General features: G+C 54.3%; 1 protein-coding gene across 3 annotated transcripts in view; it reads right to left on the bottom strand.

The window, feature by feature from the left end:
* LOC141559129 (scavenger receptor cysteine-rich type 1 protein M130-like) overlaps nt 1-22,842 on the bottom strand; it is a 31,424-nt gene extending 8,582 nt beyond the window's left edge. Inside the window, exons 1-11 of one of the 3 annotated variants that reach the window (XM_074297239.1) lie at nt 22,691-22,842; nt 22,249-22,368; nt 21,306-21,395; nt 19,383-19,703; nt 16,048-16,368; nt 14,677-14,985; nt 7,461-7,775; nt 2,639-2,953; nt 2,109-2,417; nt 1,827-1,919; nt 1,442-1,756 (exon numbers count right to left, since the gene is read on the bottom strand). In XM_074297239.1, coding sequence (XP_074153340.1) covers nt 1,442-1,756; nt 1,827-1,919; nt 2,109-2,417; nt 2,639-2,953; nt 7,461-7,775; nt 14,677-14,985; nt 16,048-16,368; nt 19,383-19,703; nt 21,306-21,395; nt 22,249-22,273 — 2,413 coding nt within the window. In that variant the 5' untranslated portion in view covers nt 22,274-22,368; nt 22,691-22,842. Of the gene's footprint in view, nt 1-1,441; nt 1,757-1,826; nt 1,920-2,108; nt 2,418-2,638; nt 2,954-7,460; nt 7,776-14,676; nt 14,986-16,047; nt 16,369-19,382; nt 19,704-21,305; nt 21,396-22,248; nt 22,369-22,684 lie in introns of all 3 variants that reach the window. The other 2 variants (XM_074297237.1, XM_074297238.1) reach the window with 2 other exon arrangements.
* Nucleotides 22,843-23,391: the final 549 nt, after the last annotated feature.

The following is a 23,391-nucleotide window of genomic DNA, read 5'->3' as shown; positions in this document are numbered from 1 at the left end:
GCCCCATCCGGGATCCTACACACAGACACGGCCCCATCCGGGATCCTACACACAGACACGGCCCCATCCGGGATCCTACACACAGACACGGCCCCATCCGGGATCCGGGATCCTACACACAGACACGGCCCCATCCGGGATCCGGGATCCTACACACAGACACGGCCCCATCCGGGATCCGGGATCCTACACACAGACACGGCCCCATCCGGGATCCGGGATCCTACACACAGACACGGCCCCATCCGGGATCCGGGATCCTACACACAGACACGGCCCCATCCGGGATCCAGGATCCTACACACAGACACGGCCCCATCCGGGATCCGGGATCCTACACACAGACACGGCCCCATCCGGGATCCTACACACAGACAGCCCCTTCGGGGATCCAAGTCCATGAATTCTGGAATTCCTTTCTGTGATCACAAGTTCTTCTCATTCCAGTTTTCAGTGTCTTCAGATCCTTCACCCCATTCTCTAGCCTCTCTGGACCCCTCCTGTCCTCTACCTCTGTCACCCTGTTGTGTCTATGCTATCCATTTTCAAATTCTGGCCTTTCCTGGAAAGATTTACATGAACTGATGCAGAGGGAAACAAGCAGAACCAGGAAAGCCTCGTACACAACAACAGCAAGAACATGCAAGGATCAGCCGCAAAAGGCTTGGTTCTTCTCAGCGGTTCAGAGATCCAAAGTCATCCCAACAGACTCTGGACAGAAGATGCCATCTGCATCCAGAGAGTGAACTAGGGACACTGAATGGAAATCAACTCAAGCCATGTTCATGTTTTTTCATTTTTTAAAAAATCTCTCCTATGGTTTTTCCCTTTTGCTCTGATTTTTCTCCCAACATGATTCATAATATGTATTAAAAAATAAAGAAATTTACTAGGAAAAAATTCTTAAAATTACAAATAATAACAATAAAATTCTGGCCTCTTGGAGAATCAGGGCTACTCATGCCACTTACTCCCCAATTTCCCCTGGTCCAGTGGTTGCTAAACACCAGCCGACACCCCCCCCCCCCCCTTCACGCTGATTCTTCTGCACAGGTTTTAATAACTTGGATCAGATTGTCCACCATTTGACCGAGGGTGGGAAGGGGAGGAAGGAGGCGGGAAGGACAGAATTTGGAACTCAATGTTTTTTAAAAAAGTTCCCAAATGTTTTACATATAATCGAGGGGAAAGTAAAATATTGTTGCCAACAACAAGCAACCAGAATTTGTAGCACTTGTGTTACTTCCAGGGGATTCTTTGTACAAGTGTACACTCCCACCCCCACCCCCCCCATCCCGTTACTGACACTGGGACCCCCACGTCCCCCCCTTTGGGAGATGCGCCCCCCTCCCAGTGCCAGATGGGACCCGTAGCCCAAACCCACCCGTTTAAGGGGTCCTCCCTCCCTCCCTCCCCCGTCCTTTCTTTTCTCTGGACAGACCTGAGCAGATGACTCCCGCGTCCTCCTTGTGACGACAGTTGTGCCGACCCCAGCCTCGAAAAGGACACTGCCACAGCTGGGATTCGTTCCCAGAGCACCGCAGGTCGTCCAGCCAGATGGGCCCCGAGCCCGGCCCAAAGTGGGCTAACACGGTGGCGTTGGAGGCCGCCCCGCAGCCCAGCTGCCTGCACACCACGCGGGCGTCGTTCAGGTCCCAGGAGTCGTCGCAGACGGTGCCCCAGGTGCCCTGGTGGTAGACCTCCACCCGCCCGGAGCAGCGGTCTCCTCCGTCCACCAGGCGGATCTCCCGGATTTCTGCGGGGAGACGTGGGGTGAGACCTCGGGCCGCTCCTCCCGCCAGCTCCCGGGGCGGGCCCCTTCTCACCTGAGCACGTGGTGGAGTTCCGAAGGCGCGTCCTGGCCCCGGCCGGGCTGTGCTGGGAGTCTCTGCAGGGCACCCACTGCTTAGTCCGGTTTCCTACAAACAGGGAATGTTCTGGGCCCATACCCGTGGGCCAGTCTGGGGGAGCTCCTGAGGGAGAGGTGTGGGGGGGCCCAGCCCCCTCTGCTCCCTCTGAATGGTTCCCTCCCTTCCCCTGGGGTGCCCCCTTCACCCCAGAGTCCTCTGGCCCTGAACTGTAGCCCCCCAGCCCATTCTCTCTCTCACCTGAGCATACCACGGAGGCGGTGAGGGAGCACGCGGGAGCCCCCAGAGCAGTCACGGGGCAGTCCCCCAGGTGGTGCTCCATCCCCGAGCAGTGAAACCTGTGCCCCCAGACCGGGCTGCTTTCCTTCCCCAGAAAGACTCCCTTGGGAATCGAGAGCGCGACCCCGCAGCCGAGCTGGTTGCAAAGGACGTTGGCGTTAGGCAGGTCCCAGGAAGAGTCACACAGGGCTCCCCAATTTCCTTGGATCTTAATTTCCACTCGGCCTTCACATTTAGAGCTTCCATCCACCAGCTGGGAGTCTATGTACCCTGGAGAGGAGACGGCGTGTCCAGCGGCGCCCAGAGCCAAATGCGGCTGGCCCGGGGGCCCCCCTGGACGGGATCTGGGAACCGGTGCCCCGGGCCGAGCTGGAGGAGAGCCACCCACCGGACCAGGGAACCGCCTCGGATCGGGGAGTAGCGCAGCTGGCCAGATGTGCTGCCCAGGACCAAGTCGGGGGAGGGGGCGGAGAGGGCTCTCTAAGCCTCACGTGAGCAGATGACTCCGACGTCCCAGCTATCCGGGCAGCTGCCCTCGGGGAGGAGCACCCTGGGACACAGCGACAGGTTGGTCTCGTTGCCCGTACACCGGAGCTCTTCGTCCAGGATCGCGCCACTTCTTTTGCCAAAACGAGTCGCCTCCACCACCGAGGTCAGGGAGCCGCACTCCATCTCGCGGCACAGCACTTGGGCCGTGGCCAGGGGGAAGTCGTGGGCGCACACCGAAGCCCACTGGTCTTTGTGCCTGACCTGAACGCGGCCGGAGCACGGGAAGTCTCCGTCCACCAGCGACGGCTGCATGTGGGCTGGGGGACAAAGAGAGCAGAGTGGGCGCTCCGGCACCCAGAGGGCCACAAGGCCGAGGGCGAGGTCCCACCACCCCGCTCCAAGTACGGGAACAACTATGGATACTGGCTGTAAGTTTGGAGCTCCAAGTTCCATCCCTTGGCCCCTCCCAATTTAGGGAGATTCTAGGGGCGCTCCTGGACAGCATGCCCGTGTTTGTCCCTCTGTGCCTGACCAAATCCGGAGCGGGTCCAGAATGTGCCAGAAAGGAGTCATCCTTAAGTCTCCTGTGGCTCCCCCACGCCATGCCTTGAAGAAGCAGCAATAGGACCCAAGAGTATAAAAGATCTATTCAAGACTCAGACATTCTCTTTAGAAATTTCCCAAAGCAGGCCCTAATACAAAATCCCAACCCAGGAAGTAAGTCTGGAAGAAAAAGTAAACTCAAAAAAATCCCACCACAAAGCATTGTTAGCATGACAGGGATAAGCCAGAAAAAGAGAAGACTCCAAAACATGTACTAGTAAAACCTAAGGAAAAAAAATGCACAGGCACAAATTCAAGTAGAATTCCTTGAAGAAATGAAGGAAAAAAATATTGTTAAAGAGTTTTAAATTATTTCATACATTAATAAGAGTGATAGAGGAAAGAATTCGAAAGATATGAGAATGATGAAGGAAATACTTGGAAAAATAATTAATACATTAGTATTAATTATTAAGTATAAAACCTTACTCAAACAACAAGTTCCTTGAAAAGCAAATTGCTAAAATAACTGTTTGGACATGTATACGTATATTGTATTTAACTTATACTGTAACATATGTAACATGTATTGGACAACCTGCCATGGGGGGGGGGGGGGAAGGAGGGGAACAATTGGAACAAAAGGATTTGCAATTGTCAATGCTGAAAAATTACCCATGCATATATTTTGTAAATAAAAAAAAGAAAAGAAAAAAAGGAAATTAAATTGCTAAAATACATTTAATTAAGAGAAAATAGGAAAACTAAACTATGTGTCAGCTATCTTAGTCAATATTGGTTAAGACCACTTAAAAAAAACTAGACAGTAGAAATTACCTGAGAGTACACCTGCCAGAACAGAGAGGGGAACCAAAATATAAACATAAGCATAAAGTACTCTTTATCCAAATAATTGAAATAGTATTCTTGTTCATGAGGAAGTAAAGATTACTATTTTACTTAATCTATTTATGTAATGCCATCCCAATCAAATTATTAAACAAATTATCTTACTGAGTTAGAAAAAGAATAACAACAAAGTTCTTTTGGAAGAATAAAAGGCCAATAACTTAAAAAAAAAAAAAGACAAGGAAAATAAGATGTAAAAGAAATACATTCAGCAGTATCAGATTTTAAACTATACTATAAGGTAAGAGCATTACTGAAGTGCAAAACGGATAATTTCAATTATTTTAAATTAAATCTTTTCTTGTATAACTAAAACCTAAGTAGCAAAAGATAGAAAGAATGAACAAAATTGGGGAGAAGCTTTCATAAACAATCTTCCAGACAGGCTGTGATTGCACTGGAATATTACTGTCGTGTAGGACATGATGAGCTGAGCTGGTTGATTTTAGATTTGGCCTTTATGAACAAAGATGCTATCTACCTTCAGAGAAACAAGTAACAGGAGGAAATAAGCAGAGTATGGCTATATATATACATACACTTAATTGTAATCTGGTGGAAATGAGGAATAAAGCATAAAAAATGCACAGCAGAGAACAAAAAAACAAAACCAACAAACAAAAAAACCCAACAACAACAACAACCTACAAGGAAGCAAAGAAAAGCTGGGCAGCTTTTGAAATCAAGTATTTCTTATATAAGTTTTCTTGAAATGGAAATTTATTTTATATTGACCTCTATGTTCTGCTGTGTACATGGCCTTTTTTTTTCCATTTTGTACTTGAGTTTAAAATTAATTTTAAGACTTACAAGGAAGAAAAAAAGGGAAGAACAAAGGAAGGAAGGAAAGAAAGAAAAAAGAAAGAAAAGGAGAATGCACCAAATAGAAGTGAATAACTCCATGTATTTTTTTTAATCAAAAGACTAGAAGAAAATAGAAAAAAAAAAACATATGATACTTAATTAAAAACAAAGCCAAACCTGACTCAGAAAACCAACTAAGAGAACACAGTTTAAGAATCATTGGACTTCCTATAAGTTATGACTTTAAAAAGAGCCTAAACAGCCTGTTTCAAGATTTTAAACTGCCCAGATCTCTTAGAACCTGAGGGCAAAACAAAAAAAAATGAAAATAGAAAAAAAGAAAAAAAGGTGCTAGTTGTCTCCTAAAAGAAACAAAATGAAAACTACCAGGAACATTACAGCTGAAATGTAGAGGTTCTAGGTCAAATATAAGCAGCCAGAAAGAATTCAAGTCCCAAAGAGCCACAGTCAGAATCACATAAGACAATAGCCACCATAACATAGGAGTAGAGGATCTGAAACAACATTACAACTAAGAATGATTTACCCAGAAAAACTGAAGATAATCCTACAGGAGAACAACAAAAAAAACTTTTAATAAACTATTATAGAGTTTCTAAACAATTGCCAGAGCTGACTGATAACTTTGAAATACAAATACAGGAGTCAAGAGAAACACGAAAAGGTAAAAGGACCAAATAAGAATGAAGTGTTGATATTCGATTCATTTGGGAAGGAGTCACAGGTATGCTGGGGAAGAGACTAGAATAACATAGCACAAGAATAATACAGGTCTGATTTGTACCAAGGATGCAAGGCTAATTCAACTATAGAAATGATCGACTTAATAGTATTGATTTCAGTAACAATGAAAGTCACCTGATTATATCAATAGATATAGAAACAGCCTCTGACATGCTACTGCACTCTCATTCATGTTTAAATACTATAAAACAAAGAAGTAATTGACTTTTCCTTGCTATGAGATGTAGTATCTAGATAAATTAAAAGGGGCAGGATTATATGTAATGGAAATAAACTAAATGTCTCTCCAATTAAATCAGAGATAAAGCAAAGGTATCTGTTATCACCACTGCTATCTGATGTAATTCTATAAATGCTATTAGTAAAAAAAATAAATAAATAAAAATTAATTAATTAAGAAAATAATTTACATGGACAAAATAAAATGAACACTTTTGAAGATGATATGGTTTAGAGACTCTTATAGGATCAACTAGGAACTGATTGAAACAACAAATCCAACAGTTTAGGATGTAAAATAAATCTGTATAAGTCATCAACATATCTGTATATTGGAAACAAAACCTGGCAGGAAGAGGAAAAAAAGATAAATAGCATAGAACTACATTATCAGAAAAATATTAACTGTTCATGCTAGTCAATATAATAAAATATTTTAAAATAAAATAAAAATTTTAAGATTACCTTGTGTTTTCAGTACTAAATTCATCAAAGTACCAAAAGAGTATAAATAACAAAATTTACATGGGGGAACAAAAGGTCAAGAATCTCAAGGGAAATCAGGAAAAGAAATAGCAAGGAAGCCCCAGACCTCAAACAATACTAGAAATTGCTAACCATCATTGGGAGTTTGGTATGGGATAAGAGATATAAAGGCTCATTATTGGAACAGATCAAGTATGAAATATACAGAAGCAAAGAGATCGATGCTTGATAAATCCCCAAACCTCAGGACTTGGACAAGAATGCAATAAACTTGAAAACTTGAAAAATCTTCTGGAAGTCATGAGGCATGGAACACATCCCATAGTTGGCAAGAAAGAAAAGAACAAATATCAGTTTGGTTTTTGGTAAGAGAGATACTGTAAGGGGCTCTTGTTGTACCTGGGACTCTGTGCAGCCATTGGATGCAGCAACACCATTACTAGATCGAATCCCAAAGAAATCGAAACAAAGGAGGGAAAATTATATGCAAAAGCAATCATAGCAGCATTTTTTGTGCTCCAAAGAACTGGAGACGAAGGGGCCGCCCATTCATTGGGAAATGGCTAAGCAAATCGAGTGCCGTGAATTAAATGGAATACCCGGATGCTCTAAGAAATGAAGAAAGGGCAGTCTGCAGAGACAGACGTGAATGGATACAAACTAGGGTCTGTACATCCATGGGGCCGACACAAAGACTTTGCGCTTCACAGCTCGGGCTCTCCGCTCCCCAACACAGATGGCCACACGTGGCTGGGGACCGGCTCCCATTCTCTTGGATTCAGGCCAGCATAGGGATTTGTTTTGTTTGGCCGTGAGTACTTATTCCAGGACTGTTGTTCCTGTAGCAAGTTTTTCTGACAGGGGAATGAGTGTAGAAAAGGAAAGAAATGTTCGTTAAATGACCTGGAGCCCGAGCCACAGTTTGCAGCAGGGAGGCAGCAACCTCCCAGTGGGTGGGCAGGCCCCGCGTCCACCAGGGAGAGACTCCTCAAGAGCTTCTGGCTCCTTTGGAAGTGGACGGGGTGAGCCTTCGGGAGCCTCTGACTTAAACGTGGTCCAGAAAGATGGGGGGGTAATGGGAGGAAGAGCGGGTCTCACCTGAACAGATGACCTTGGCCTCTGTTCTGCAGGGCTGTGTTCTCCACTTCCAGTCCTTGCATTCCCAGAAGGAGTCCTCCTCCCCAGTGCAGGAGACCTTGGTGAGACCCCTGTGGATGGTCACCTCCTCGAAGCCGTCCCGGTGGGAGATGCTGACGGCGGAGCCGCATCCCAGGTGCTTACAGATCACCTCGGCTTTGTCCATGTCGATGGCTTCCTGGCACGCGGTGCCCATCACCTTCTGCATCTCCACTTCCACGGCCCCGGCACAGTGGCTGCTCCCGCCGACGAGCCGCAGCTCCAGATCGTCCTTGTCTGTGAACGAGAGAGATTCCGGGCCCATAGAAGATCTGCAAGAGCCAGACCTTGCTCCCTCCCTTACCTGCCCCCCACGTGCAAAGCGGAGCCCCCTTGGGTGGGCTTCCTGAGTGTGTCCAGCCTGACCCGTGGACAGGAGGCCACATGTGGGATGGACGCTCTTTCCTCCTCCTCCTCCTCATTATTATTTTGGGGTTTTTTGGGGGGCATTCAGTGCCTTATCCAGGGTCACATAGCTAGCGAGTCTCAGAGGCTGGATTTGAATCAGAGCCTCCTGCCTCCAGGGCTGTACTCTATCCACTGAACCACGCAGCTGCCCCCTCCTTCTCAGAGAATCAGCTCATGGAGTTCGCTGGCCAGACTCCGGGGCCGAGTCCGGCACTTCCTCCAAGCGGACGGTGCATGTGCTCAGAGACTGACAAGACTCTTCTAGGAGCCTGTGCTGGGAGAATACTTGTAGGCTTGGGGAGAGTTGAATGGGAGGGCGGGAAGAAGGGGAGGAGAGCTGCAAGAACCTGCAGTGGGAGGGGCTGCTCCTGTGGGCAGTCTTCCTCCATTGGCACCGACTTGTTTTGTGCCCCCAGTTTGTTCCCAGTGCCTGGCATACAGTAGGCATTCAATAAATGCCCATCAACTGCCCGCTCGTCCCTTCCTGGAGCAGAAGTCCAAGGACCTGGACTCCTTAGGAGGGAAAGTGAGGTGTTCCTGAAGGGAGCCAGACCGGAAGGGAGCTACCAGAGGAAGGGCCCCTTGTGTCTGCGACAGGGGAGGGAAAACTTGATCCTGCTCGGGAAGCTGGAGAGGGAACCGGGGGTCTCAGAGAGGAGGAGGGGAAGGAAAAGGAGCACCGTGTATGGGTGACAGGGGAACCGGACAGGGGAGCCCCGCCAAAGTGTGTGGGAGACCCCGCTTGGCGCTGGGCTGCTCAACGTGGCTGTCCCAGATTTGGATCATTAACGTCCCAGGTAAGAGGCGATCTCAGCAGCCGAGGTCACGGCCTGAACTCTAAGATGAACGAATGAGGGCAATTCCCCCCAAATCCACCTCACCGGGACAAGATTAGAAAGCAGAGCTAGACCCAACAAAGCAGCCGGCAAGGAAAAATAAAACGATCTGGGGGTCTGGAAGGACTCAAGGCCCAGAGCAAGGTGGCAGGGGAGGGCTGGTCCCACAGCTAGCTAACGAGGGAGCGGGGACTCGTCTCAGTCTTCCCTGAGCCCCGCGCCTCCGGGCCTACGCCAGCCTGATGCCGTAAGCCGGAGACTAGGAGAAGCCCGTGCCCACGAAGAAGGTCCTGGAATCCCAAGCGGAGCCGAGGCCGAGTGGAGCGAAAGGCCTTGCTCCCGACAGGGCCCCCTCGTGGGGCACAAAGCCGCAAGGGAGAAGCAGAACCCACGGGAGCCCATTTGATGCCGGGCACAGCCAGACTGGGCGGGCCAGGCTTGGCTGGGCACAGCTGCCTGGCCACCGGCAGGCTGGGGAAGAGGGCTCCCGTGCTTCAAGCGGGACTGGGAAACGCTTGGCGACATCAGGAGACGCCACTGGGTGCCGTGATCTGCGGCTGGATGGCCGCACCCTCAGCCCCCCAATTCAGCCTTCTGCTGATGACCCCATTTCCGGGGGATTCCTAACTCAGACTTGGCTCCCTCTAAGAGTAAGGGGGGGGACAAATGCAGAGGGCGTAGGTGGTCCAACGCTCCAATGGGCTCCAAGTGGCCTCTACTCCTGGTCCTCGGTGAGGGGATCGGGGGTCTGACGGCGGACCTCTTGTCCTCAATCCTTAGGTGCCCTAAAGGCCGCAAGGCAGCAACACACTGGAGAGCCCCGTTCCAATGCTGCTTTCAGCTGGGCTCCTGACCGGCGCCGGGAGCAAGTAGTGGGACCCGAGGGGCACTCTGCTCACCAAGTGCCTGGCCGAGCCGCCTCACCAAGCTCTGGAGGCGCAGAGGAGCCTGTGCTAAGCCTGCTTCCCTGAGCGCCGGCAGGGCCCTGCCTTCTGCTTCCTCCCGGGCTGGTCACACGCACCTCGGACAGACGCCCTTGGACCTCCTGCCCCGCCATTTAAGGAAGAGAAAGCCAGCCTTCCCTTGAGACCAGAAACGAGGTCGTCATTTCCCCCTTTCTTAGACCTTGCCTGCAGGATGGGCCCGAGGCGAAACCCTGGGGGAAAGGGCAGTGGGCAGGGCACTGGGCAATGTTCCTGGACACTGGACACGGGGAAAGTTCCATTCCCACTGGGCGCTGTTCTGGGCACAGGGGGTTCCTCCAGGAGGCGGTAGGCTCTCCCCCCCTTCCAGCAGAGGCGAGGCGACTTTTATTGTGGGGAGGCCCACTAAGGTCCCTTCCAGCTCTCAAATTCTGTGATTCTGAGTTCTTGGGCAGGAGCGGGCAGCCACTGGCCATCCCAGAGGCCAGGGCCGAGAGGGAGGGGAAACCAGCAGCGTCTGGGATTATGCGACTGCGGCGGGAGAGGAGTTCAAAGAAAGAATGCGGAGGATCCAAGGAGGGACAGGAACTTTGAAAGCTGAAATTCCAGACACAGATTCAAGACAAAGGGAGCTGTGTGGATTCTCCCAGCGGTGACCAGGAACCTCCTCAACCAGGACGGAGGAAGCAGCTGGGAGACAGGGGCAGACTGGGGCATGGACGCATGACTGAACCTCGCCAGCCCTAGGCTCATAGAATCACCTACGTTAGAAGGAGGCGCTCCTGGGCCTCAGGGGAGACTGAGGGTCTCATGGACTCAATTCCTGAGGCAACCGTGTGGTACAGTGGGATAGAGCTCTGGGAAGACCCGAGTTCAAATGTGGCGTGTGACCCCTGCCTCAATCTCCTCATCTGTAAAATGGGGATAATAACATCACCTTCCTCTCAGGTCTGTTGTGAGGTTCAAATGAGAGAAATTTGTAGTCACCTAGGCCATGGCTTGACCTATAAATAGCACATCCTTAATAACTCATTCCCTTCCCCTTATAATGTTCAACCCTTATCATTCTCAAATTTCCCAGCCTCTCTGCTGACCTCCAGTCTCTCAGGTCCAACTGGACGTTGAGTACATCTCTGAAACCCCAAACTCCCTGCTCCTCCTTCCCTCCTTCCGGTCACCAGGATCACTGGGGGGTCATCACCCAGTGACTCCCATGTCCAATCAACTCCAGTGAGCCCCTTCCCTCCTATTTTCCCCCATGCTGGTGCAGACCCTCATCCTGCCACCCATGGACTATTCCAATACCTGCTCAAACATCCCCCCACTCTAGTCTATCCTTTATCCGGCATCCAATCCCTCCTTCTAAAGATCAGGTCTGACTTGTTACCTCCATAACCCCAGTGCCTTCCCCCTCTGGCTCTTTCTTGCTTTGTTCTGCGTCTGGCTAATGTTTGCCCCAGAACGGCCCCCAAGGCAGGCAGGATCATGATTCCCATTCTAGAGATGGGAGGACGTGGACCCAGGGACTTGTCTGGGGGGCGCAGAAGCGGATACAGACCCAGTGACTTGCTTGGGTCGTGGAGACTGAATCTGAACTCAGGTTTTCTAGCTGGCCACCACTGGACAGAGGTAAGGAGAAAGGGCGGACAGGGCTAGGAGAAAGAGCCGAAAGCGGCTAAAGAGAAAGGGCCGGATGGGGCTGAGGAGAAAGGGCTGGACAGGCTAAGGAGGAAGAGCTGGACAGGCTAAGGAAAAAGACCACACAGGGATAAGAAGGGACAGGGCTAAGGAGGAAGGGCTGAACAGATTAAGGAGAGAGGGCTGGACAGGGCTGAGGAGAAAGGGCTGGACGGGGCTGAGGAGAAAGGGCTGGACGGGGCTGAGGAGAAAGGGCTGGACGGGGCTGAGGAGAAAGAGCTGGACAGGCTAAGGAGGAAGAGCTGGACGGGGCTGAGGAGAAAGGGCTGGACGGGGCTGAGGAGAAAGAGCTGGACAGGCTAAGGAGGAAGAGCTGGACAGGCTAAGGAAAAAGGCCACACAGGGATAAGAAGGGACAGGGCTAAGGAGAAAGGGCTGGACAGGGCTGAGGAGAAAGAGCTGGACAGGGCTGAGGAGAAAGGGCGGACAGGGCTGAGGAGAAAGAGCTGGACGGGGCTGAGGAGAAAGGGCTGGACGGGGCTGAGGAGAAAGGGCTGGACGGGGCTGAGGAGAAAGGGCTGGACGGGGCTGAGGAGAAAGGGCTGGACGGGGCTGAGGAGAAAGGGCTGGACGGGGCTGAGGAGAAAGGGCTGGACGGGGCTGAGGAGAAAGGGCTGGACGGGGCTGAGGAGAAAGGGCTGGACGGGGCTGAGGAGAAAGGGCTGGACGGTGCTGAGGAGAAAGGGCTGGACGGGGCTGAGGAGAAAGGGCTGGACGGGGCTGAGGAGAAAGGGCTGGACGGGGCTGAGGAGAAAGGGCTGGACGGGGCTGAGGAGAAAGGGCTGGACGGGGCTGAGGAGAAAGGGCTGGACGGGGCTGAGGAGAAAGGGCTGGACGGGGCTGAGGAGAAAGGGCTGGACGGGGCTGAGGAGAAAGGGCTGGACGGTGCTGAGGAGAAAGGGCTGGACGGGGCTGAGGAGAAAGGGCTGGACGGGGCTGAGGAGAAAGGGCTGGACGGGGCTGAGGAGAAAGGGCTGGACGGGGCTGAGGAGAAAGGGCTGGACGGGGCTGAGGAGAAAGGGCTGGACGGGGCTGAGGAGAAAGGGCTGGACGGGGCTGAGGAGAAAGAGCTGGACGGGGCTGAGGAGAAAGGGCTGGACGGGGCTAAGGAGGAAGGGCTGAACAGATTAAGGAGAGAGGGCTGGACGGGGCTGAGGAGAAAGGGCTGGACGGGGCTGAGGAGAAAGGGCTGGACGGGGCTGAGGAGAAAGGGCTGGACGGGGCTGAGGAGAGAGGGCTGACGGGGGCTAAGGAGGAAGGGCTGAACAGATTAAGGAGAGAGGGCTGGACGGGGCTGAGGAGAAAGGGCTGGACGGGGCTGAGGAGAAAGGGCTGGACGGGGCTGAGGAGAAAGGGCTGGACGGGGCTGAGGAGAAAGGGCTGGACGGGGCTGAGGAGAAAGGGCTGGACAGGGCTAAGGAGGAAGGGCTGAACAGATTAAGGAGAGAGGGCTGGACGGGGCTGAGGAGAAAGAGCTGGACGGGGCTGAGGAGAAAGGGCTGGACGGGGCTGAGGAGAAAGGGCTGGACGGGGCTGAGGAGAAAGGGCTGGACAGGGCTAAGGAGGAAGGGCTGAACAGATTAAGGAGAGAGGGCTGGACAGGGCTGAGGAGAAAGGGCTGGACGGGGCTGAGGAGAAAGGGCTGGACGGGGCTGAGGAGAAAGGGCTGGACGGGGCTGAGGAGGAAGGGCTGGACGGGGCTGAGGAGAAAGGGCTGGACGGGGCTGAGGAGAGAGGGCTGGACGGGGCTGAGGAGAAAGGGCTGGACGGGGCTGAGGAGAAAGGGCTGGACGGGGCTGAGGAGAAAGGGCTGGACGGGGCTGAGGAGAAAGGGCTGGACGGGGCTGAGGAGAAAGGGCTGGACGGGGCTGAGGAGAAAGGGCTGGACGGGGCTGAGGAGAAAGGGCTGGACGGGGCTGAGGAGAAAGAGCTGGACGGGGCTGAGGAGAAAGGGCTGGACGGGGCTGAGGAGAAAGGGCTGGACGGGGCTGAGGAGAAAGGGCTGGACGGGGCTGAGGAGAAAGGGCTGGACGGGGCTGAGGAGAAAGGGCTGGACGGGGCTGAGGAGAAAGGGCTGGACGGGGCTGAGGAGAAAGGGCTGGACGGGGCTGAGGAGAAAGAGCTGGACGGGGCTGAGGAGAAAGGGCTGGACGGGGCTAAGGAGGAAGGGCTGAACAGATTAAGGAGAGAGGGCTGGACGGGGCTGAGGAGAAAGGGCTGGACGGGGCTGAGGAGAAAGGGCTGGACGGGGCTGAGGAGAAAGGGCTGGACGGGGCTGAGGAGAGAGGGCTGACGGGGGCTAAGGAGGAAGGGCTGAACAGATTAAGGAGAGAGGGCTGGACGGGGCTGAGGAGAAAGGGCTGGACGGGGCTGAGGAGAAAGGGCTGGACGGGGCTGAGGAGAAAGGGCTGGACGGGGCTGAGGAGAAAGGGCTGGACGGGGCTGAGGAGAAAGGGCTGGACGGGGCTGAGGAGAAAGGGCTGGACGGTGCTGAGGAGAAAGGGCTGGACGGGGCTGAGGAGAAAGGGCTGGACGGGGCTGAGGAGAAAGGGCTGGACAGGGCTAAGGAGGAAGGGCTGAACAGATTAAGGAGAGAGGGCTGGACGGGGCTGAGGAGAAAGAGCTGGACGGGGCTGAGGAGAAAGGGCTGGACGGGGCTGAGGAGAAAGAGCTGGACGGGGCTGAGGAGAAAGGGCTGGACGGGGCTGAGGAGAAAGGGCTGGACGGGGCTGAGGAGAAAGGGCTGGACAGGGCTAAGGAGGAAGGGCTGAACAGATTAAGGAGAGAGGGCTGGACAGGGCTGAGGAGAAAGGGCTGGACGGGGCTGAGGAGAAAGGGCTGGACGGGGCTGAGGAGAAAGGGCTGGACGGGGCTGAGGAGGAAGGGCTGGACGGGGCTGAGGAGAAAGGGCTGGACGGGGCTGAGGAGAGAGGGCTGGACGGGGCTGAGGAGAAAGGGCTGGACGGGGCTGAGGAGAAAGGGCTGGACGGGGCTGAGGAGAAAGGGCTGGACGGGGCTGAGGAGAAAGGGCTGGACGGGGCTGAGGAGAAAGGGCTGGACGGGGCTGAGGAGAAAGGGCTGGACGGGGCTGAGGAGAAAGAGCTGGACGGGGCTGAGGAGAAAGGGCTGGACGGGGCTGAGGAGAAAGGGCTGGACGGGGCTGAGGAGAAAGGGCTGGACAGGGCTAAGGAGAAAGGGCTGGACGGGGCTGAGGAGAGAGGGCTGACGGGGGCTAAGGAGGAAGGGCCTGGCGGGCCCGGGGCTCGGGCTTACCGGAACAGATGACCTTGGCGTGGTTGTCAGACCTGCAGCCCCAGCTGTCGTAGTCGCACTCCCAGAGGGCGGACTCATTGCCGTGGCAGCGGACATTCCCGAACCAGACGTGCTCCTGCTCGCCGCCGTCGAACCAGCTCACGGCCTTCTTGGGCGTGGGGCAGCCCAGCTGGCGGCACACCACGGTGGCCGACTCCATGTTCCAGTTGGTGTCGCACACCCGGCCCCACTCCCCGTGCACTCGGATCTCCACCAGCCCAGAGCAGTTTGTGGTTCCGCCCACCAGTCTCAACTCCATGTTTGCTCCTTCTGCGAGGAAGACCCCGAGAGCAAGAGAAATCAGGGCTAGGAAGGAGTGGGGGGAGGGAGCTTCCTAGTGAGAGCTGCGATGGTGGGGAAGGGGCACGGGAGGGGGGAGTCTGGCACCGAGCCTCTGAGGAGCCCAGGCCTTCTCTAAGGGCACGGACTCAATCTCAGGGCCAGAGCAGCCGGAGTCCGGGCTGAGGGGCCCTGGACCGTTTGGAGCGGTTTGGGGGGGGCATTATGGAACTGCGGGACCCTCATCCCCCCAGCACTTTGGGGGTCTTTCCTGGGTTGTGGCTCGAAACCGTCATGGTGACCCCAGAACCAACAAAGCTCTCTGAGCACCTGCTGGCCACACCTGGAAGGGGGGGTCACTAAATAGAAAACATGAGGTTACAAGGACTGGCCAATAGGGAGCAGAGATGGCCGCGGGGTGGGGCCTCAGGAAAGGCGGCAGTGGGCAACCATAACTTCCCGAGTCCTGCCCGAAGTTGGCGACTTTACGAGGGCAGGGCCAAGGGGGCCGGAGGTGGGTGGGAAATGTGCAGGAAAGGGGAGACCCCCAAGGAGAGGTCCCCTCTCTTCCCACTGCCCGGCCATGAAGGCAGCCGGCCAGCTTCCGTCCTGAGTCCCAGCGGCCCCCGCAGACTGACCAGGGACACCGGGCAGCCTCCCAGATGGGAAGAACAAATGAGGTCGGCCCTTGACGCCGCCAGGGCCTGCTGCACATGCTGGGCCCGGCCAGTCTAGAAAACATGGCGCTCAAAGAACGGAGCCCAGGGAGCCCTCGGCAATCCTGCCCACCTTTGGGGTCTGCAGTCTGCAGGCCCGGGGACTCCTCCTGAAAGTGGGGGTGGGGGCGGCCAAGCTGAGGGGATACCTGAGTGCTCCGAAAGTTAGCCCAGCTCCTGCACCCCCCAGAGCTCCCCCAAACTGAATACAAAGGAGGGGGCCGCTTGGCCAGCCGGGGAGGAGGGGCCCCGGGGGGTTGGACATGCCCTCCCCGGGGCGACCCAGCCAGGGTGCCCGCTGCAGGGGGAGGGCGGCCGAGCGCTGCCGGAGCCTCACCTGAGCACACCAGCCCCACGTCCTCGTGGTGGTTGCAGTTGTGCTGACCCCAGCCCCGATGGCGGCAGTCCCAGAGAGTGCTCTCGTTCCCGTAGCAGTTGACGTCGTCCATCCAGATGGGGCCGGTGCCTATGCTGATACCCAGGGGCCTCCGCACGTTGTAGGCCGTCCCACAGCCCAGCTGGCGGCACACGACCTCCGCGTCCTCCTTGCCCCAAAGGTCGTCGCACACCGTCCCCCACTGACCCCCGGCCTTCACTTCCAAACGGCCCATACAGCGGTTCACTCCATCGGCCAGCCTCAGTGCCATGTTCGCTCCCTCTGTGCCGGGCAGAAACTTCTGTGAGCAGGGAGAAGGTGCGGACACACACACTCACACTCACAGTCACACACTCACATACACTCACAAACACTCACGTCACACACTCACACTTACACACACTCACACTCACTCACACTCAGTCACACACACTCACAGTCACACACTCACATACACTCACACACACTCACAGTCACACACTCAGTCACATACTCACACTCATTCACACTCACACACACACACTCACAGTCACACTTTCACTCACACTCACACACACTCACACTCACATACACTCACACACATTCACACTTACACACACTCACACACATTTTCTCACACACTCACACATTTTCTCACACTCACACACACTCACACTTACACACACTCACATTTTCTCACACACTCACACTTACACACACACTCACACTTACACACACTCACACACACTCACATTTTCTCACACACACTTACACACACACTCACACTTACACTCACACACACATTTTCTCACACACTCACACTTACACACACACTCACACTTACACACACTCACACACTCACATTTTCTCACACACACTTACACACACACTCACACTTACACTCACACACATTTTCTCACACACACATTTCTCACACTCACACACACTCACATTTTCTCACACTCACACACACTCACACTTACACACACTCACACACACTCACATTTTCTCACACACTCACACTTACACACACACTCACACTTACACACACTCACACACACTCACATTTTCTCACACACACTTACACACACACTTACACTCACACACACATTTTCTCACACACTCACACTTACACACACACTCACACTTACACACACTCACACACTCACATTTTCTCACACACACTTACACACACACTCACACTTACACTCACACACACATTTTCTCACACACACACATTTCTCACACTCACACACACTCACATTTTCTCACACTCACACACACTCACACTTACACACACTCACACACACTCACATTTTCTCACACACTCACACTTACACACACACTCACACTTACACACACTCACATTTTCTCACACACTCACACTTACACACACACTCACACTTACACACACTCACACACACTCACATTTTCTCACACACTCACACTTACACACACTCACACACACACTTACACACACTCACACACACATTTTCTCACACACACATTTTCTCACACACACTTACACACACACTCACACTTACACACACTCACACACACTCACATTTTCTCACACACACTTACACACACACTCACACTTACACTCACACACATTTTCTCACACACTCACACTTACACACTCACACTTACACACACTCACACACACTCACATTTTCTCACACACACTTACACACACACTCACACTTACACTCACACACACATTTTCTCACACACACATTTCTCACACTCACACACACTCACACTTACACACACTCACACACACTCACACTTACACTCACACACACATTTTCTCACACACACATTTCTCACACTCACACACACTCACATTTTCTCACACTCACACACACTCACACTTACACACACTCACACACACTCACATTTTCTCACACACTCACACTTACACACACACTCACACTTACACACACTCACATTTTCTCACACACTCACACTTACACTCACACACACACTTACACACACTCACACACACATTTTCTCACACACACATTTTCTCACACACACTTACACACACACTCACACTTACACTCACACACACATTTTCTCACACACACATTTCTCACACTCACACACACTCACATTTTCTCACACACTCACACTTACACACACACTCACACTTACACACACTCACACACACATTTTCTCACACACACATTTTCTCACACTCACACACGGCCCTGGAGCCCGGGCTGGTCATTTTCCACAGTAAATAACCAAAGGGGGAGCTTGGTGGAGAAGCTGGGGCTGGGGGGCCCAGAAGAGATCTCCCTTTCCTGTTTCCTTCCCCCGTCACCCACTTCCTCTTCCTCCTGAGGCCCTTTCGGCCCTGCTCCCCCTTGGGATCCCACACCTAGCCCTGACCCCATTTTCTGATCTCACTGACCCCCTCTAGATCCATCACCTCCCAGCCTCCGCTCCGCGGCTCCCCACCCCTGACTGCAGGGGACCAGACCTCGGCGCCTCTGGGCCACGCTCCCGGGCACAGCCTGGCTCTGCCATCGTGGCCACAGAGGAGGAAGGGCTGGTGGTGGCGGCGCCAGGCCCTGGGATAATGCTTTTGCATTTGATCCCAAGGCGCAGAATGCCCCCCTGCCCCAGGAGGCAGGCTGCCCTGGACAGGGTGACCCTTCTCACGCCAGTCCCTGGTCTGTCCCCGTCCCTCGCCAAGGCAGCTGCTCCACTTTGTACCTCACTTCATTCAGCAGGGGTGCTTCTGGTCCCCAAGCCGCAGGATGTCCTTCCTCAAGCTCGCTCACCACCCCTCCCCCTCTCGCTGTGCCCCGTCCCCGCTCTGATTCCCCCTCATCCTCTCCTCCATCTGCCCCAGCCTGGGACAACCAGCCATCTCCCACCTTCCTCTCCAGCCCCCTGGACCCCCACTCCAGACCGCCCTGGCCTCCGTCTCTCCTGGGCCGCTCGGCCCGGGCCGGGCCGGGGTGGGACGAGGCGGACGGTATTAATGAGACCAGCCGTTGAAGGCCAAGGTCTCACTGGCGTGGCTTCCGCCTGCCTCAATGCCTCTTCCTCCCGTCCCCTAATTAAGCTCGAGAACCCCCAACTTTGACTTGACTGTGATGAAAAGAGGCGAAGCTGGGTCGGGGGAGGAGGGGGCTCCCTCTTGTTCCCGCTGACCAAGCTGAGGGCCTTTGAGAGGGGGAGGACCGAGATGGGCTCAGCCGGGAGGGGAGCCGGCCAGGCTGGCGCAGGCCCGGGGAGGGCAGAGGCCGGGACCCGGGCCCGGGGCCCGCGCTGGGGGTGGGAGAGGGGCGGCTGCGGCTCACCTGAGCAGTTCACTCGGACCTCCTGGCCCGGCGCGCAGGGCTGCCGCCGCCACTGGCTGAGCCTGCAGTCCTGCAGGGCAGACTCGTTCCCGTGGCAGGAAACGTTGCCCGACCATGAGCGACCGGAGCCGTCGCTAATATTAGCCTGGGCTGAGCCGCCCGCTGCCAGGGGGCAGCCCAGCTGCTGGCAGACCACAGAAACCTCCTCGCTGCTCCAGTGGCCGCTGCACAGCGTCCCCCACTGGCCCTGGACCTTCAGCTGCACCAGGCCCTCACAGGGGCCACTGCCGTTGACCAGCCTCAGCTCCGGGTCCGGAGCCCCTGCAAGAGACCAGACCGTGTCCCCCCCGGAGCCCAGAGGCTGCAGGACCAGAATTCTGCCCGGGGAGCGGGCCAGCCGGACCACCCAGGAAGGCGCCGGCTCCGGGAGGTACTGGGGACGGCATCGGGCCGTTCGGGTTTGGCCTGCCACGTGAGTGGGGGCCGCCCCCCGGGAAAACCCGGTCTCTAAAGTGCCTGGCTGAGCCCCACCAAGGCTTTTTCCTTCCCATCAGAAGAGGTTATGGCACTGTTGCAATCGCTCCGTGTGGTCCGGGGGAGACCCTCAGAGCCACCTTTCCCCTCTCCTGCCCCGTCAGAGAAACAGGGCTGGCTCCCGTGCAGATGTGGCCTGGGCACGTAAGACAGGGATCCGGGAGGCCGGGGACCCCGGCTGGACGGGGCAGCTCCAGCCTGAGAAGCGAGACCAATGACGCCACCTGCGGACAACTCTGAGGGCTCCCAAGGGCTTGGAGCTAGAGCCCCCAGATGAAGTGGCCCGGGGAAAGGCAGCGTCCTAGAAAAGGCCCTAGAGGAGATCTCCCCCCTGAAAGGGTGGGGTGACTCAGTGAACGCCCCTCCTTGTCATGTCTGGGAAGCAAGGACCCTCATGAGAACAATACGGTGCTGAGCGGCTCCAAGGAGTCGGAAGGCTGGTCACTCTGGCCCCCCAAATGCGGGCCGAGCTTAGCAGAGAGGAGAGATGACTCCCCAGCTCTCCAGGGCACATCCTAGAGCCCTGCGGGGGTCAAATAAAGCTGACCCAGTCCTGAAAGGGGTTCAGGGTCCCTTCGGCATGTCCCACTCCCTTGGCTCATCCAGAAACCGTGCAAAGACAGAGGTGGGGGGAGCCCCAATGTGCCGCCCCAGCTCAGATCTGTTTCTCTCACCCTCACTTTCTCCCTTGACCACATTTACTCTCTAAGCCAGGGGTCCTAGGGTCAAACATTTAGAACTGGGAAGAACCCCAGAGTGTTTTACAGATAAAGAAACTGAGGCACTGCGTAATGCCTGGTGGTGCAGCCTGGAAGCCACCAAGCCGTTCCCATCCCCAAGGCCAGCCGGGGCTGCCCAGAGCTCCCTGGGAGAGGGGCTGTCCCACAGGCGTGGCCGCAGCCTCTGCTCCCAGAGGCTCAGGGTCCCCGCCTGCCCTCAAGGACGGACTTCACAGCCCTTGGCCAGTCTCCAAGGACTGGCCTAAGGCATCTGGTGCCATCTCTCTGCACCCTTCCCTCCTCTTCCTTCCCAGGGAACTTTGCTGGCATTTCGAAAGCTCTCTTGATTCCTCCGTCCGCCATCCGGCCGCCTGTTTCAAGGCCTGGAGGAGAACTGGGCTTTTCAGTTCCTGGAGGCATGACTTCTTCAGGGGCTCCCGGACAGAGAAGGTTCCGGACGCTAGCGGCCCAAGTGCCAGTTGCACCAACCAGACACCCCGTGATAGTGGGAAAGGAACTTGGTAGATGGGAGCCCACGGCTCCAGCCCAGCCTATCTCAAAGGACAGGGCTGCAAAACCTCCCCGAAGGGCTAGTCCCCTGGGCGCACTGGGCTGGCTTCTTCCAGGCTCCAGGCTAGGAAAAGGGGGGAGCAGAGGGACTCCGACCTACCAGCACAGCTGCTGAGGAAGCAGGCACTGAACAGCAGGAGGGAAAAGCCGCCCGTCCAGAGGGGCAGTGCGTCCCGGCGCCTTCCGAGTTCTGGGGGTGAGAAAGCACCAAGGTGGAGTCAGTGACCCCAGGGCATTGGCTTGGCCCATTGGGCTGGGCCTCCTTCCCCACAAAGGAGTCACACAGTCACAGACTCAGATGGGCCAGCCCAGGGGATCCCAAGCCCCCAGCCAAGTTCTGGAGGAAGAAGGGCTTTTAGGAACGAGTCGGAAAGTGCGGGCTTCCAGATGGCCGTTACAAGCATCTGCCCCCAAATACATCTATGTGTCCCACAACTGGGCCCAGGAGGACTGTCATTGCTGCCCTGCTGGCCGACACTGGATGGGAAGATGGCCTTGCCCCATCCGATTCGCCACTTTCCCCCCTTCCTCTTATATATACACAGCCCCGGGCCAACATTTCCATTCCTTCTCCTCTTTCCTTCCCTCTGTCTTCTCCCCACTGACCACTGGACCATGAGCTCCCTCACTCCCGGGTCCACCTCCCTCCTCCGATCCATTTGTTCCCTTTCCACACCTGTCCAAGGTTCCCGGGAGTTTCTAGCACCCCCCCATGCCTATACCCAGAAGCTCTAAGACCAAGGTGATGGCCAGATCTTCCAGCCATCGACCACCTCTACCTTCCTCGCTCTAAGCCTCGGACCAGATGAATCTGCTCTACTACGGAGGATGTCCCACAAGGAGGGCTTCCGTCCCACAAGGAGGGCTTCCGTCCCACAAGGAGGGCTTCCGTCCCACAAGGAGGGCTTCCGTCCCACAAGGAGGGCTTCCATCCCACAAGGAGGGCTTCCATCCCTGCTGCCATCTGGGGCTGGTAAGAGCCAGGCACGCTCCTTCCTCTTTTCTTCCTTTTCTCTTCCTCTATCCTTTCCCTTCTTTCCTACCCTGTGCTTCCTCTTGTCTTGCCATCCCCTGTGGATTTTGCCCAGAAGTTCATCAGATTGTGAAAATTTCACTGGAAACATTGATGCCTCAAGACTCCATTTCTTGTTTTGTTGTTTCGACTTAGGAAAGTGAAAACAATAATTCAGATTTAACTTTAAAATGTTTCCTGTGATTTTGCAAAGCCAGTCATTAAACACTGATGGATACCTCTTCCCCCCCCCTGCCCCCCAAGCTTTATCCCTCAAGGCCAGCTTTGCTCCTGTTCTTGTCACCTGAAACCTTACTGTGCCTTCAGCCCTATTTTGAGTTGGCTCAAACTTTCCACAAGCTTTACATGGTTCAGATCCTTTTCTTTACCCCCATGTTCATGTTCCTGGTCCACAAGAAGTCTCTGCAGCTATCCCCACAGACATGGATGAAGAAAAAACAGAATACCTTTACCTGCATGCCAGGAGTATCCAGGGAGCCACATGGTGGCTCTGCCCATCTCTCTTTTGTGATGTCCACAGCTTCGCAAAGAAGGGGCACAGCTGAGCTCTGGCAGTTCCCTCCAAGCAGCAAGAGTCTCACTTCAAAAGGAGAAGTTACTCAGAGAGCTGACGCTCCTTTTTATCCTTGCCTTCTGATTGTGGAACAAGGAACAACAAAAGGAAATTGAGAAATTTGGCCCACAGATTTATTTTTTTAAGAATTAGGACATTGTAAATTAACATACTGAATTCTGATGAATTTTCATCTTTGTGTTTCTTCATTTTACTTTATTATGTCTACACTTGCCATGCCTAAGAGGAGGGATTCATACTAGTTCTTTCCAAAAAAGAGGGGGGAAAGGGAAAATCCAAAGGAAACCAGGTTCAATAAACTTGGCTAAATAAACAATCCCTCTCCTCTCATCCCAGAAGCTGGAGTTTGGGGGCTTATCAAATACTAGATTCCTGCAGGCACTGATTATTGTGACCTGTGTATCCAACCTATTCCACTGATCCACCACTCTTATTTCTTAGCCAGTGCCAAATGATTTGATGACTGCTGTTTTATAATGTAGTTTTTAGGCTAAGCCACCATCCTTTGTATTTTTTTTCCATTTATGCCCTTGATATTCTTCACCTTTTGTTCTTCCAGATGAATTTTGTTATCATCTT

Source organism: Sminthopsis crassicaudata, chromosome 2 (assembly GCF_048593235.1).
Source record: "Sminthopsis crassicaudata isolate SCR6 chromosome 2, ASM4859323v1, whole genome shotgun sequence".
Lineage (NCBI taxonomy): Eukaryota > Metazoa > Chordata > Mammalia > Dasyuromorphia > Dasyuridae > Sminthopsis > Sminthopsis crassicaudata.
Note: the sequence above shows the minus strand (reverse complement) of the source record. Positions and strands in the feature narration are given on the sequence as shown.